We start from the raw sequence: 16,922 nt of genomic DNA on the forward strand, positions 1-16,922 counted from the left end.
TCATCAGGCATACATTATTATCATTATTATAGTCATTATTATTTTCCTTTAGGCTCGACCATCCCTTCTTTTCAAGTATTCTCCTTTCAGTCACATAGAAGGTCCTACAGAAGCTATTGAGGCCGCGGTGGGCTGGAAACCAGTCCTGAGGAGGAAGAGGAGGAGGAGGAGGAGGAGAAGATGATGAAGAAGAAAAAGTACTTAGCAGTTTCAGAGGGGGAAACGGTGCAAACAATCAACCTTTCTTCCTTTTCCTTCCTTCCTACAAGGAAGGTCCTTAGGAAAGTCCTGCGCGGATTCCATTGTATTTTTCCAGGGCTCCGCGGCGCAAGGAACCCTTCCCTTGAAAGATAAAACAAAGCGACGGGTTCTTTCTTTTTCTTTCTTTCAAAGGCTGCACCCACACTGCAGCAATAACCCGGTTTGGCACCGCTTTAACTCTTTTCTGGCTCAAGGCTGTGGAATTCTGGGAGTTGAGAGTTTGTTGTGGGGCCCGCTCTGTGCCCCACAACAAACTCCAACTTCCAGAATTACCATAGCCTTGAGCCAGGGCAATTAAAGCTGTGCCAAACCGGGTTATCTCTCCAGTGTGGATGCAGCCAAAGTTTCCTTTCCGTTTTAGAAAGGTCTCTCCTTGGAAGGCAGTTCAATAACGAGTGGACGGAAAACTCGGGGGCTGCTTCAGAGGTCTCTAGAGAGGAGATCTGGGGAGGAGGGCGAGAACCCTGAGATGAAGCCCTCGGTGGGTCTTTTATCTGGTCAAAGGGACCTCTTCCCGCTGATCCAGGGCCCCCGAAGCGGAGGAGCTCTTGCTGAGGACGGAGGGGGTGAAGGTGAGGAAGGAGTCCGTCCTGGGGGTGGCGCTGGCGGCGGCGGGGCAGGGGAAGTCCGATCCGGAGGGCCGGGGGGCCAGGCCGTTGCTGGGTCCCCCGTGGCAAGCGAGGCAGGAGCAAGGGGTCCCTGCCGCCCCTCCGTGGGCCGGCGCCGCGTAAAGCGAGGGGTGTCGGAAGGCGCAGAGCAGCTCGGGCCGCGGATACGGGTGCGAGAGGACGCGGAAGGTGTCCAGGGGTCTTAACGGGGAGCTGAAGGGGGCGGCGGCGGCAGCGGAGGCGGCCCCCAGCCCCATCGGGGAGTAGTAGGGGAGAGGCAGGTGGGAAGGGAAGGGATAAGGCAGGTTGCCGGTGGCCGCCGCGTGGCTCATCATGTAAGTGTAGAAGGCCGGGTCCGCGGGATGGGGCCAGGTCATGGCCAAGCGCTGCCTCTTGTCCTTCATCCGACGGTTTTGGAACCACACCTGCAAGAGGGCGACAAGAAGGGCGAGGGAGGCTTTCAAATCCCAGAGGAGAAAAAATGCAATAAGAAATAATAATAATAAAAAACACGGATTCTTACACTCCTGGGGCACCCAAGTCCTTTTCCATTTCAGCCTCTTGTCCAGGAGGAATGCCAAAAAGGCCCTCCATTTTTCTGAGCAGGACAAAGAAGCATGGCTTTTACATTTTCTGGCCATGATTTTAGCTCATGCTGACCAGACTTGCTCCTTTTCCAGGACTCCTTCTGTCCAGGAGGAATTACAAAATGCCCTCCTTTTTTTTTTAAACAGGGCTAAGAAGCATGGCTTTTACATTTCCAGTCCTGTTTTTAGCTCATGGTGACCATGCTTCCTCTTTTCCCATGACATGACCTCCATTTCAGTCTTCTGTCCAGGAGGAATGCCAAAAGGCCCTCCAATTTTATCTATTTTTTTTTTTAGCAGGACTAAGAAGCATGGATATTACATGTCTAGCTGTGTATTTAGCTCATGCTTCCTTTGTCCTCCTTTGTGGTGAGGCCACCAGGTCACCCAGGCAGAGGACGGCTGCTCTCCTAGGCTGGGCTCTCTTTGGCCTTCAGCTGTCACACTCTGTGTGAAAAAGAGAACCAGAGAGAGGGAGGGATGGGGTGTCCTCTGACCAGGATCAACTATATCCAATAAGTACAGTATAGGCATGGGCTATTAAGCTGACCAACAAAAAGTTCAGCGTAACAATACCTGCCAAGATTTCTCTAGCTCAAGGCCTACAGAAATGGCATTTGGCCATTTCCCAGTCACTGCACTGAAGTTCAGAAATATTTTTTTCTCTGTGTGTCTGTGCTATATGCTTCCACAAGATCCCCAAAGGATCTGCTTCCTTGACTTCTTTCTTTAGTTGTTAGACATCTGCTAGGAGTTGCAAGGCAAGTGAAAGGTGGGAGTTGTAGTTCTTATCATCATTATCACCACCACTACAAATTACACAAGGTCTCTTCTCTTCCATTCTCCTAGGCCTTTCCAATTTTCAGTCTATTCACCATATTCTTATTATGTTTGAAACAATCCTTGATTATACTTGACAGGTTGTACTCCAGATCCCACTGAAATTTATGGAGGAGGAAGCTCTTCCAGAAAAAACTAACTTGAATCCTTGCCAGGCTCCCCTACCCTTGTAATTAGATTGAAAATTGTCTGTAATGTCTCTGCTGTTGAATCCTTATAAACTGCAGCACATTGGATTTCGGCTCTCTTAGCAGTGTGCAGTGAAATTCTACTGAAGTTTACATAAAAGCAAGCCTCACTGAGAACTTGAACTAGAACTCTGGGAGATGGGAGTTCAAATCCTGCTCAGCCATGGAAACCCACTGGTTGACCTTGGGCAAGTCACATTCTCTCAGCCTCAGAGGAAACAAAAACAAGCCCACTGTGAACAAATCTTGCAAAACAAACAAAACAAACAAAAAAACCTGTGACAGGCTCACCTTAGGGTGGAAAGGACTGGAAGGCACACCACAAACAAATCTCACTAACTTCAAAGCCAAAGCAGGGGCTACTCCCACATAAGTGTGCACACAGTTCAGTGTTTGATCTGTGAAAGACAGCCTGATCCGAACTCCATTTAAAACATTAAATTATTTCAGATCGTATAACCTGGTTGAAGTAAACCAGGTCTAGATTCCCGTTCTAATTTTGGAAGGGGGCTGTTGACCTAATATTGCCCTCATATGGACCTTGGATTTTGTTTTATGCCCCCCCTCCCCAGGCTGCCCCTACCTTAAAGCATGCCTCCTGTACTTAGAGTAGATAAAACTAAGTAGCCACCATGATTCCCGAAAGGGAGATATCCCAAAGATACCACATCCAGGTGTAGCTCTGTTGGTCATGTAACAAAATACAATAACATCCAAAATCCACAAAAAGGTAGCATGATCCATTCCCAAATTCCTGGGTGGCTTCTTATGGACGCTTAGGAGGGAGTGAGGCCCATAGAGGTCAGTGAGATTTACTTCTGAATTGATATGTGTCAGGTTTCTCTATCAGGATTGCCCCTCTCCTTCACATGCTAGCTAAGTACATTTAAGGCTTGGGTTAGGACACAGAACCAGTCTCCCAAAGAGGATGGGGTACCCCCACATACACACCTCCCATGCCCTGAAAGGGTGAGAGGGAACTGTTCTTCAGGTGCATCTACACTATAGAAATAATGCTCTTGGACACCATTTTAACTGCCATGGCTCCAGTCTACAGAATCCTGAGACCTGTCGTTTTGTGAGGCACTGGCACTCTTTCGCAGAGAAGGCCTTGTCAAACTACAAATCTCAGGATTCCTTAGGATGGAGCCGCAGCACTTCCAAAGTGGTGCCAAACTGCATTATTTCTACAGTGTAGATGCACTCTAAATTGCGGTAGTAAATGCCAGCACAAAGGTTTGCAAGACAACATCCCTCTTGTTGCTGTTGTTGTGTGCCTCTAAGTGTGTGTGTGTGGGGGGGAGGAGACTAATGGGTTTTTCTTGGCAAGATTTGTTCAGAGGGGGATTGCCATTGCCTTCCCCTGAGGCTGAGAGCATGTGACTTGCCCAGCCTTAATAAAACCTTCCCAGCTGGGTGGCAGCACCCATGACCTGGTAAATAGATCGGAATATAGGACCAATAGTAGAAGCCCACCGCCCTGGAAGTTCCCTGTGGCTTTGGATCTCAGGGCCCCAGAAACTTAGCAAAGTGTGTGTGTGTGTGTGTGTGTGTGTCTGTCTGTCTGTCTGTCTGTCTGTCTGTGAAATTGTACTGTCGCTTTGAGATCCCTTCTCTTGGGAGCATCATTCTCCTAATCCTCCTCCTGCTATTCATCATCATCATCATCATCATCATCATCATCATCATCATCATCATCCTACCTTGATGGTGGTTTCTGGTAGGTTTAAGGCAGCCGCCAGTTCGCACCTCCGGGGCCTGGAGACGTAATTCTCCCGGTAGAACTCCTTCTCCAGCCTGGCGATCTGCTCCCGGGTGAAGGCCGTCCGGTAGCGGCGCATTTGATCGCTGGCGCTGCAGGACAGGGAGCCTTGCGAGCCTCCTCCGCCTCCGCCTCCGGCCCCACTGCCTTTCGGGGGCTCTCCTCCGCTGCTGGGGCTCCCTGCCGAGGTCTCTGAGCGTTGTCCTGTGAGGGGAAGCCCAGAAAAAGACATCCAGAGGTTGAAAGGCCAAGGCCCACCTGCTTCTCCCACCCCCTGCCCCACTGTTTCTGCCCCTGTGGAGAGTGCTATGGGGGGAGGAAAAGGAGGAGGGGAGAGTGCATGCCCCCAAGGGACCCCCTTTTGGCCAGCAGTGGCTTCTGAGTTGGAGGGCTACTGGCCCGAGCTACAAGCGCCTTGAGCCGCAGGCCTAGGCTTGGCACAGGTTTACAGGACAAGTCCTAAAGCCCACTGAGTTCAATGGAGATTGGAGGTTGCCCTGTTCCACAGGGTTTAGGGGTTGCTCAGGCCTAAGGCCCACTGAGTTCAGTGCAGGTTGGAGGTTGCCCTGTTCATCAGGATTTAGGGTTTTTTGTTGTTGTCGTTGTGTGCCTTCAAATCGTTTCCGACTATGGCGACCCTAATATGGGGGTTTCTTAGCAAGCTTTGCTCAGGAGGTTCGCCATTGCCTTCCCTTGAGGCTGAGAGAGTGTGACTGGGCCAAGGTCATCCAGGGACCTTGGCCCAGTAACACTCTTTCAGCCTCAGGGGAAGGCAATGGCAAACCACCTAGGAGTTGCTGTGGTCCAAAACCCTATTGAATTCAATGGGGAATGAGAGGTTGGTCTGTTGAATGAGTTTTAGAGGTTGCTCAGGCCTAAGGCCCACTGAGTTCAATGAGCTTTAGGGGTTGCCCAGTTCAACAGGGTTTAGGGGTTGTTCAGGCCCCTAATGGGATTGGGTCTTAGAGGAACTGGAGCCCTGGCATCCCCTCCTAGACCTCATCACTTGGATGTTTACCCTATTAATTTCAGTGGGGCACCTTCTGCATTAAGAGCGGGCATATTGCGTTAAGAGCCAGTCCATAGCAGCGGTTCTTCAAGTCCTTTCCGATTTAAGGTGACCCTCGGGGGACGCTATGGAGGTTTCGTCGACAGGAGTTTTACCATTGCCTTCCTCTGAAGCTGAGAGAGTGTGACTTGCCCGTGATCACCCAATGGGTTTACATGACCGAAAGGGGATTCGAACCCTAACCTCCAGAGTCGTAGTCCAACGTTCAAACCACTCAGACTGATTCCATGTAAATAGGGTTGGATTTCATTAGAACCAGACTTCCCTTTGCTTGGAAGCGAGTTGGGATCAGAAGAAAGCACCTAATCCTTTCAAGCCAGATACTCAGCCCTGGCTTGAAAGGATAAGTCCAGGATGCCTTCATGCTAAGGTTGCAAAAGGATGCTCTCCTTCCCGGGAATCAACATCATTGAATCCCAACACAGGGAATAATTGTATATTATTTACCGCTGGACCTATTTCCCCAAAACTCCCCTCTAAGGCTGGACAGAATTCCCGTTTATTTCAACGGGATCAATCGTTGTGCAAAGCGCAAAACTCAGGTGGGTTTCCATGGGAGGAATGCTCACCGGCTTCCTTCCAGTGCAAGGGCCAAAAAACCCCAACTGTGAGGAGATATTTCCCCCTCATCTTTGGCTCGATTTCCCCCCAGCACCTGCGGTCTAAAGACTCTGGGAAGGAGGAGGGAAATGCAAGAGGCCAGGCCTGCCTCCCTCCAGCCTCCTTCAAAGCATCTAACAGCCTTCTTTCCCGCCCTCCACCTTCACCCCACATCTAAGACTTCAGTTCTCAAAAGTTTAGGCTTTTAAGAAATCGGCTTTCAGGTCCCACCGGATTCTTTGCTGCTTTGGCTGCCAGAGGCCGGCAAGGAAAGTCCTCCTCTTTCCTCCCATAAGCAGAAAAAGAGAATGGAGACCGGTGAGTCCAGCAAGACAGCGATCTTGGAGGCAGGATCTAGCCTCTGCAATGCAAGGAGAATAGGCTAAAGGTATGAAGGAGCATCAAAGGTGAGATACCCCCTTCCCGCCCTTTGATGTGGAAGGAAAAGGAAGATCTTCGCATCCAGTCCTTAGGCCTGATATCTGAAAAATGGGGGGCAGGCGGGGGGTGGGGGTGGTGGGTACGGCTTTTGTTCCAAAATGTTGGCTCGGGTTCAGTTTCAAATGACTGACCGTCCAAAATGTGCGCCAGCGTAGTGGTTTGGGAGACCAGAGTTCGAATCCCCCGCTCGGCTATGGAAACCTATTGGGTGAGCCTGGGCAAGTCACACTCTCTCAGCCTCAGATGAAAGAAAAACCCTTTGGGAAGACATCTTGCCAAGAATAAAACTCCCTTGCTTTAGGGTCGTCCAAAGTCGGAAATGACTTTGAAGGCACTTAGCAACAGCAACAACAGACCGTGGAGGAAGGGAAATGCCAGTGGCTGAAAAGACGCACTACCTCCATCCCTTTTATTTTGGCGATGGAAAGATCCTTTCTTCCTTCTTTTTTTTTAACCCTTCCTTCCTTCCTTCCTTCCTTCCTTCCTTCCTTCCTTCCTTCCTTCCTTCCTTCCTTCTCCTTTTTACCTTCCTTTCCTTCTCTACTTTCCTTCCTTCTCCTTTTTGCCCTTCCTTCCTTCCTTCTCCTTTTTACCTTCTTTTCCTTCTCTATTTACTTTCCTTCCTTCTCCTTTTTGCCCTTCCTTCCTTCCTTCCTTCCTTCCTTCCTTCCTTCCTTCCTTCCTCTTCTTTTTTTTTTTTACTTTCCTTCCTTCTCTAATTACCTTCCTTCCTTCCTTCTCCTTTTTGCCTGCCTGCCAGGCTTCCTTCCTTCTCTTTTTAACCTGCCCGCTTGCCTTCCTTCCTTCCTTCTTCCTTCCTTCCTTCCTTCCTTCCTTCCTTCCTTCCTTCCTTCCAGTTGAGGTCAAAGGAGCCCTCCTGGGCGTGATCAGGAGCTCTGGTCTTCCCCCCAAGAAGTAAGTTTAGAGCTGGGCGGGGGGGAGCTGGGGGGGAGCGGGGGGTGGGAGGGGACGAGCAAGGCCTTCCTTGGGCTTTCAAATGCCGCCTGGTCTCCTTGTGCCTGAGTCGCAAGAGGCAATTAGGAGCCCTTGGCGACAGAGCTGGCGCCGCCGGGGCAAGGGAAGTGACAAGGCAATGGGGACCTCGGACCAACGTGCCAAACCCACACCTGGGCAGAACCGCATATGGGGCAGCCCTGGAGCTGTCTGCAGCAATTTTACAGGCTTTTCCAGGGTGTCAGAGAAAGATGGGGGACTGATTCCCTGCCCATCCCGGCACGTTGCAGCTCTACCAGGGCCAACACACACACACACACACACTCCCCAGAGAGCAAGCTGGAAACCTGGCCAGCAGGCAGGCGGATTTCTTTTGATCTCGGCCATATCTGGAGGAACTCGTTTCCTTTGCCTTGGGAATGGGGAGGGAGCGATTGGGGGGAGGGGTAGGAGAGCACTAAGGGGGTGGAATTGGAGCGCTAGACCCCAAGGACAGGAAGAGCTTCTGGGGGAATTCATTCCAATAAAAGCTCCCCTCCTCTCTCCCTTTTCTCTGCAGAGGTCAGGATGTCCCCTTTGCACTGAGGATGCGATTTCATGTCCCCCATTAACACGTCGTTAGACTTCAAAGCGGGAGATGTGTGCGAGTTATGGCCGATGTCTCTCTGGGGGCAATTAGAAAGAGACGCCTCCCAAGGCTCGGCTCCGGGGCTCGGGGGGGGGGGTGGCACTGAAGGGAGAGGGCTGGCCTGGCAGAGCAAGGGGGGGGGCACCAAAAGAAAGACAGGCGGCGGTCCTCGAGGCACTTGAGCAGAGTCGGAGGGGAAAGGGTGCCCTGGCCCTTAAGTGCTTTAGGGATCAAGCGGGGAGGGGGACAGAAGAACCCCTGCACCTGGTTGTGAGGCTTCTGCACATACAAATTCCTGGATCGAGGAGAAGGTCCTCCTTCATTCCTTCCTTCTCTTTTCTTCATTCTCCTTCCTTCCTTCCTTTCTCCTTTCCTTCTCTTTTCTCCATTCTTTCTACTTCTTCCGTCCTTTATTCCTTCCATCTCTTTCCTTCCTCTTCTTTCCATCCTTCCTTCTATCCCTTCTTCCTTCCTTCCTCATCTTTTCTCCATTTTTTCTTCTTCCTTCTTTCCTTCCTTTACCTTCCTTTTCTTTCCATTCTTCCTTCTTTTCATCCTTCCTTCCAGTCCCCCTTCCTTCCCTTTTCTCCTTCCTTCCTTCCTTCCTCTCTCTCTCTCTCTCCCTCCCTCCCTCCCTCCCTCCCTTCCTTCCTTCCTTCCTCTTCTTTCCATCCATCCTTCCTTCTTTCCATCCTTCCTTCCATTCTCCCGTGCTTCTCTTTTCTCCTTCCTTCCTTCCTTCCTTCCTTCCTTCCTTCCTTCCTTCCTTCCTTCCTTCTCCTTTCTCCTTTCCCTTCCTTCCTTCTCCTTCCTTTCTATTCCTTCCTTCCTTTCTCCTTTTCTTCCCCATCCACCTTGGCTGGTCCAGCCTGCCTGAACCCCTCGTTCCACCTGACCTCCAACTCCCCCCTTAAAAAAACCAACCCTGCAGAGGAGGGCAGGGAAGAGAGGGCTGTGCGTCTCTCGGGTGAGGAGGGTACCTTTGCCATGTTGGTGGTATTCCTCGCCGCCGGCGCCGCAGTCCGGGGTGCAGCTCACCTCGATCTCCTCATAGAAGTCGGACTCGGTGTCGGAGCTGCTCTGCTGGCCTTTGGCCGAGAGGCGGTGGAGGGGGGGCGGCGGGGGCGGCGGGAGGGGAGAAGGCTCCGCTCCGGCCGAGAGGAGCAGCGCTGCCGCCGCCGAGCGGATCTCGGGGACCGTCCCTGTCCCTGGCAGGACTTCCACCTCCTCCTCCTCGTCGTCTTCCTCTTCCTCCTCCTCTTCCTCTCCATCTTCTATTCTTCCTCCTCCTCTTTCTCGGGAGGACAGGGGTCCTGCTCGGGGGCTGAGGCATCCCCTCCGGTGAAGCCCCTTGCTGTCCTGAGAGGGCTCTGGGCGGGGGCTGCCCACCACCTCTGCCAAGCCAGATGCCCTCTTGCCCACCAGGGGGGCAAGGGGACCCCCTTCCAGGAACATCACCATCTCCTTCCTGGCGTCCATAACGCGGGGCTTCTGGGGGCCCAAGGAAGAGGCCTCCCCGCCCCAAGCCCCATCCACCCTTCCCTCTCTGCGCCTTCTTCCCAGCCCTTCCTCCCCTCCTCCTCCTCCTCTTCCTTCTTCCCGGCGCCTCTTCTTCTTCTTCTTCCCTTCCCAGGCAGAGAGAGGAGCAGCAGCAGGAGCAGCAAGGGCGGCCGAGGGGGCTCCGGAGCCGGGCTGGGGGTGACCTTGCGCTGCCAAGCCTCCCCTCTGCCGCGCCGGCTCTGGGAGGGAGCTCACCATTGCCCTCTTCTTCCCGAAGCTGTCATCCCGGAATGGGTGCCGTCCTCCTCGTCCTGCCCCTACCTCTGGTGACGCCACTGCCTGGACCGGAGGGGGTGGGGTGGGGGGCTGGGGTGGGATAAATAGAAACGTCTGCCGGGGGGTAGAGGAAGATGAAAGGAAGAGCCGGAGAAGAAGAGTTAAAGGGGAGGAGGGGGCCAAGGGGTGAGGGAGATGTGGGAGGTGTGTGTTGTGTTGTGGTGGGGGGAGATCTGGGTTGAGGGAGGGGAGGAAAGGATGCACCAGGTGTAAACCTGGGGGAAGGAGGCCAGAGAGGAGGAGAAGGGAGGGGAGAGGCGGATGGAGAACCGACGGCCAAACCAGAGTCGCCCTCAATGGCAGGAGGAGAACTCTTCTCCAAAGCCAATGGAGAAGACTTGGAGAGCGATGCCGCCTTCACCCCACCCTGCCAAGCCCTTAAAGTGTGAAGGAGGCACGTAGTATGGAGTCTCCTCCACCTCCCCGTTGTGCTTTGGGGGTTGGTTGTGTGCCTTCAAGTCGTTTCCGATTTCAGGACGACCCTAGGTCTTTGGAAGGGGTTTGCTCTGGCCACCCTCGGAGGCTGAGAGAGCGTGACTTGCCCCAGGTCACTCAACGGGTTGGCATGGCTGAACCTGGAGGTTACCATGAATTTATCTCCCCTCCCCCCCTCCCCACGTCCATTTTGGCAATCCTGTCATTTCGAGTAAGTTGCACTTGGCGACTTCTAATAAGAGCAGGAGAAAGGCGCTCGCAAACAAGGGGCTACTCCTGGAGGGTCATTCTGTCCTTTCCCCCACCTCCTTTTTTTATGATGCACCATTTGATTTCACTTCTCTGGGCCATCTGGCTCCAAGACCAGGATGAGTAGCAATACTGATGGGAGGGAGGAAGACCCAGGAAGACAGCTTGATTGATGTCCTAACTACCTCCAGTCCGGATTGTTCCTAATGATAATTTATTTCAAGCAATATCTGCTGTATTCTTCTTCTTTTTTCCCCTTCTCATTTACAGGGACCAGAGAGAGAGAGAGAGAGAGAGAACTATCTGAAGATGATTTATAAGCTTCAACCTGAGAGAAGTAATCCTGAGGCAGGGCTGCTTAATCGAAGCTATCAAAAATTCAAGCGAGGGCCGAAGATGTGTGGAATATAATGGGTTTTGCTTTGTTTTAGCCCTCTGAAGCTCTTGCAGCCAAAACAACAACAAAAATAGGATGAGACCTTAAAGGTTCACAAGTTTTCTTTGGCATAAACCTTGGTGGACTCCAGCCCATTGGTGGCTTTGAGGAAATGGGCAGCCCTCCACCAAGAAACCTTGTGCCAAAGGAAACGTGGTAGCCTTTCAAGGCGCCCAAGAAATGTTTTGTGGATGTTTTCAAAGATATAGCCGGGTTAGTCTGTAGAATCAGTATGTCGAGAGATCTTGTAGCACTTTTGAGACTAACTAAAGAAAGAAGCTGTCAGCATGAGCTTTCCTAGGCTAAAGTCTACTTCCTCAGATGCATTTTGTGGATTTTTATTTATTTCGCAAGTATGCACAGACTTCTTTGCCATGCCTCATCGTTTATCTATTTTTAAAAACATCTTGCCTTTCATTTTGCAGGCAGTTTACTAACCCTACCGCAAAATATCAAATATCCCCTCCTGTAACCATCCTTTTGTAATTCGCGAGAATGTCGGGTGGCTAATAATGTTTCCAATCTGGTAAAGAATTTATGGGAATGTTTGAGGGATTTTTGTAGAGGACTAAAGAAAGAAAGAAAAGGAAAGAAATACAGCGGAAACCCCAAAGGCAGAAGGGTTAGAGTCATAGGAATGCTGAGCAGGGCAAATAAATAAGCCAGCCTGGAAACAAACACATCTAGCATCTGTTTCCAGTACAAAGACCATCCTACTGCTCCGAAGAGAGTAAAAAGCACGTTATGCAGAGGAACTGAATGGAGAGACCTACTGTAAGTAGCATTTACTTACTGTAAAGACTGTTTTCCTTCCTCCAGAGGCTACATCCAATTTTAGTCCTCACTCCGGTAGAACCATTACAAACAATGCGACCTATAGAAAGGGTGATTAAAAAGTCTTTTTCATATCAGTGGGTCTACTAAAATTTGCTTTAGTACCATCTCTCCAGATACAGTTTCCCCCCTCACTATTTTAAATTTCCTTCTGATCACCTTTTCTTCCATCCTATGCCTTAAGATGTCTTCCTGAAATCTGAGGTAAAACTCGGTGCCTCTGTTCAAGAGGCCTCCTCCTGCAATAAACCTGTTAAGACTATAAGATGCCACAGGGCTCTTTGTTGTTTTAGACACGGTTTTAATGTGCGTTCTGGCGCTCCTTTAAGTCTAGCTTACTTGTGTTTGAGAGCATGTAATCTGCTGCCATTAAAACCAACAATTAGGTTTAGCCCCGATGTCAGTGACATTTGGACAGTCCTAAAACCCCTCCAAAATGCAATTGTGTATAAATTTATTAACAAACCCCATTCAGTTCAATGGGACTTAGTTTCATCTCAGAGAGTGTAGGACGTGTATCCCTCTCCTTAAACACACACCAGAGCACAGTGTGGAGGGCGAGTTAAATGTGGATTGTTTTAAGTGAGGATCAACCTGCTACTACTAGAAATAACAACAATAAACCAGTTTGCAGAATGTCTTGAGGTGGCTTTGCTTTGATTTCTGCCGACATCTGTAGCCTGAACACCTTCAAGCCCAAGGAAGCCTCCTTCCGTTCAGACCAAATAGGTTTATTTGAGAAGGTGTCGGACTGAATTGGGAACGAGGGAGACTGGGCTGGCTATAGATTTAGTTATGCTTACAGAGATATAGCCGTGTCAGTCTATAGGATCAGTATGTAGAGAGAGCTTGTAGCAACAAACGCATCTGAGGAAGTACTGACTGAAGTCTGCGGAAGCTCATGCTGCCAACTTCTTTCCTTCAATAGTCTCAAAAGGGTTACAAAATCTCTCTACATACTTACAGGTGGGGTTATACTCCATCATACTTCTCTTTCAATGGATCTCCTCCGCATTCTCAACTAGAACAGATTTCAGTGGGCCTCCTCGAAGGGGACAGTATCAGGATCCAACACAGCTCGATTTCCTTCTTGATGAATATCCTTTCAAGGGCCTTCCCTGTCAGACAGTTTGCTTCGCTCTAAAAGCATTTCCATTCTTCTTCTTCTTCTTCTTCTTCTTCTTCTTCTTCTTCTTCTTCTTCTTATTATTATTATTATTATTATTATTCCCCCATCTACTGATTGACACCATTTGGCCAGCCTTAGGTCTCCTCGGGAGGAGGAATGTAGGAATCGCCTTAGAGTCTATCCAACCTGCAGAAACAATCCGGTTTGCCAGCGCTTTAACTGCCATGGATCTATGCTATGGAATTCTGGGAATTGTAGTTTGTTGTGGGCCCAAAGCGGAGCAGTTCCCAGAATCCCATAGCATGGAACCATGGCAGTTAAAGTGTTGTCAAACCGGATTATTTCTGCGGCGTGGATATAGCTTCCGCATGTTGCACACCACTCCTTGAGAGTTTGTCAGCATTTCATACTTCAGGAACAGGCAGCTTTCGGATTTGCGGGATCTACGTTGATTTTTTTGTTGGCTTTAAAAACAACAACATTGTTCTAAAATTTGAATCGGAATATTCATAATGGGAGGTATACGTTGTTGTTGTTGTTGTTGTTGCTGTTGTTGTTGTTGTTGTTGTTGTTGTTGTTGTGTGCCTTCAAGTCATTTCCTTCTTCTGGAGCTGAGAGTGTGACTTGCTCAAGGTCGCTCAATGGGTTTCATGGCCAAGCTGGGATTTGAACTCTGGTCTCCAGAGTCAGAGTGCCACGCTGGATCCCTACATAGGGGGAGATAGATAGATGGATGGATAAATAGAGGGGGGGGGAGAGAGAGAGAGAGAGAGAGAGAGAGAGAGAGAGAGAGAGAGAGATATCTATAATGATATATAATATATGATATAATATATTATATCTACATACAATATGTGTGTGTGTGTGTCTGTGTATATATATATATATATATCATAATATATTATTACACACACACACACACACACACATATAATGAGAGATGGGGAACGAATAATTCACTTGTTAAACGACTGGGAATGGGGAATCCTTGCAAAATCAGCTAGAGATGGAAGCCTTTCTTCTTGGTGTAGCCAGCACAATGGTGAAAGAAGGGTGAAATGTAGGTCAGGTTCTGTCACTCATATGTAAAATCCGCCTTAATGCAAAGTGTGAGTTATTCCGAATTCATTAACCCGAGACAAAAAGGCGAGATGTTGTAGAGGCGCGTCCTCAAGAGCCAAGCCTCTCATGGACTAGAAGTTCCCTCTCCCCATCAATGGATCAACCTTTCTTTCCTCCCACTGGATCCCCCTTTTCATGGTTATCCTTTCTGCTTTCCAAGGGTCCCTCCCTGCCACCTGTGTCCCTATTCTCCCCCATTTCGCGCAGGATGTATTATGAGCCCCAAAAGGTCCTGTAAAATAGATGGATGGTGCTACCCTATCCATTGAAACTCAACTTCTTCCATTCAAGCTGGACGGTCGTCTCAACCCCTCCTCGGACCAGAATTGGGCAAACTATGCAACTACAGATGACCTTTTTTGCCCAGAGGTTTTTTTTATCCACGGATTCAAGCATCCACGGCTTGAAGATATTTTAGAGAAAGCATAAATTCTAAATAACAGAACTTGATTTTCCATAAGGGATACCATTTTACTGTACTATTGTATTTACTGAAACTTGAGCATCCATGGATTTTGTTATCCAGGGAGGAGAGGAGGGGGGGGGTAGTCCTGGAACCAAACCCCAGCAGATAACAAGGACCCACTTTTACTTGTCCTCCCCATTGATGTTTTTTGAAAATCCTTTTCAAATGCAGAGGGTGGATGGTGGCCAGCTTTGATCTCAAAGGCTTTGCCTCTGGGGGCGATGCTGACTCACTCCCGAAGGGTTGGGGCGGATCTGCTTCAGCCAAGTGGCAAGGATCATAGGGAGGGAATGGGGGGGAGGTAATGACAGGGAAGGGTCTTCTCAGGGGCCCCCTGCTGCTGGCCATGCCATCCCTTCTCATCCCTGACCCATTAAGGGAGTGATTTTAACCAGATCTGCTCCCTGACCCCAAAGGGTCGATGTTATATAGCGAGGTGAAGTGACTCTCTAAGCCTTCCCGCCCCCCTCTCCATCCCTTTCTTAACCTCACCTTGGTACGAGACCATGATCCGATGCCCTCCTTTTCCCGGATATGCCTTACATTTCAAACCTCCTGTCCAGAAGAGATTCCCAGATCTCCATTCTGAACAGGACTAAGAAGCATGGTTTATATTTCTAATGAATTTATTACACCGCGGTGTAAGTGGTTTGAGCGTCGGACTAGGGCTCTGGAGACCAGGGTTTTAATCCCAGCTCGGCCCTGGCAACCCACCTTGGGCAAGTCACACTCTCTCAATCCCAGAGGATAGCCATGGCAAAAATCCCCTCTGAAGAAACTTGCCAAGAAAACCCAAGGGTAGAGCCGCCAAAAGTCGGAAACGATTTGAAGGCACCGAACAACAACAAGAAGCAGGTATTGTTGGCTTTTCTTTTGGAATGCCTTACATTTTCCAGGGCTGTCCTACACTTTAGTTGCCTTGTCCTCCTTTGAGGTTAGGACATCGGCTGTGCTGAATCAAATGCTAGGGGGCAGATCAAACCTAGCCCTGCTACATGGGTCCACACCAAAGGTGCCCCTAAGTGAGCCTGAGAATGGTCTGTTGTTCTGGTCTTTGAAGTCTACTGTCGCCTTTGAGGTTGTGCTGTTGTGTTCTTGTGTGCCTTCAAGTCCTTTCCGACTTGTGGCGACCCTATCGTGGGTTTTCTTGGCAAGATTTGTTCAGAGGAGATTTGGCACTGCTTTCTCCTGAGGCAGTGGGTTTTATGGCTGAGCTGGGAATTGAACCCCGAGTCGTAGTCCAACACTCAAACCACTATGCCAGGCCTTTGAAGTGGGTCGGATTAATATCCCGTAATCCCATATGTGTCTGCAGAGAATGAAGCCCTCTTGAACTCAATGGGACCTACTCTCCAGTTGGGAGTTTTTAATGCAGGGTGACCAGATGTCTTAACCGCAAAGGAGGGCAAGACACCGCAAAATGTAGGGCATGCGAGAAAAATGTAGGACATTCCCAAATAAAAGCTAAGCACACTAATATAAACTCATGCTTAAAATGGAGGACATTTTGGAATTCCAACTCGACAGAAGGTGGAAATGGAGGACATGTCCTGGAAAAGGGGGACGTCTGGTCACCCTGGGTTTTCTAGACCTGAGTCCTTAAGCCCTGTTTTTTCAGTTCAGGAGAACTACCTCTCTACTCTTCTCCAGGGAATTGGGGCTGCATCTGCACTGCAGGAATAATGAGGCGTGATACCGCTTTAACTGCCATGGCTTGGTACTGTGGAATTTTGAAGTTTGTAGTTTGGTGAGATATTTAACCTTCTCTGTCAGAGAGCTTTGGTATTCCATCAAACGATACATCTCAGAATTCCATAGCATTGAGCCATGGCAGTTAAAGCGGTGTCAAACTGCATTATTTCTGCAGTGCAGATGCAGCCTGGGTTTCCATGGCTGAGCGGAGATTTCATCCCTTGTTTCCCAGGTCCTAAACACACTGCAGAAATAACCTAGTTTGAGACCGCTTTAACTATCTTGGCTCAATGCTAGGGAATCCTGGGAACTGTAGTTTTGCGAGACATTTAGCCTTCTCTGTCAGAGAGCTCCGGTGCCACAATAAACTACAATTCCCAAGATTTCCTAGCACAGCCAGAACAGTTAAAGCGGTCTCAAACCGGGTTATTTTCGCAGTGTGTTTAGGACCTGAATCCGACATTCAAATCGCTTCTGCAGACCTTTTCCTCAGAGAATTCAAGACACTTGCAGGCAGCATGGTGTAGTAGTTTGGATGTCGGATCAGAGCTGCAAAACCCCCGTGTGATAAAGTCCTAGGACTCGAATCCATGCTCGGCCATGGCAACCCACTGGCTGACCTTAGGCAAGTCACACTCTCTCGGCCTCAGAGGATGGCAAAGGCAAACCCCCTCAGACCAAATCTTGCCACGCAAACCCTGAAACGGGCTTGACTTAGGGTCGTCATAAGTTGGAAACAACTTGAAGGTACACAACAACGACAAATATGCAGCTCTATGTGCTGC

General features: G+C 49.7%; 1 protein-coding gene across 1 annotated transcript; it reads right to left on the reverse strand.

The window, feature by feature from the left end:
- Positions 1–751: 751 nt before the first annotated feature.
- Positions 752–9,417, reverse strand: LOC149309775 (homeobox even-skipped homolog protein 1-like). Its single transcript, XM_089531338.1, has 3 exons — positions 8,919–9,417; positions 4,188–4,450; positions 752–1,294 (listed from the first exon to the last, which is right to left on the reverse strand). Exons 1-3 carry the CDS (start codon positions 9,415–9,417, stop codon positions 752–754), a joined length of 1,305 nt encoding a protein of 434 aa, XP_089387464.1.
- Positions 9,418–16,922: the final 7,505 nt, after the last annotated feature.

Source organism: Sceloporus occidentalis, unplaced genomic scaffold (genome assembly GCF_023333645.1).
Source record: "Sceloporus occidentalis isolate IW3139 unplaced genomic scaffold, rSceOcc1.0.p SCAF_7, whole genome shotgun sequence".
Taxonomy (NCBI): Eukaryota; Metazoa; Chordata; class Lepidosauria; order Squamata; family Phrynosomatidae; genus Sceloporus; species Sceloporus occidentalis.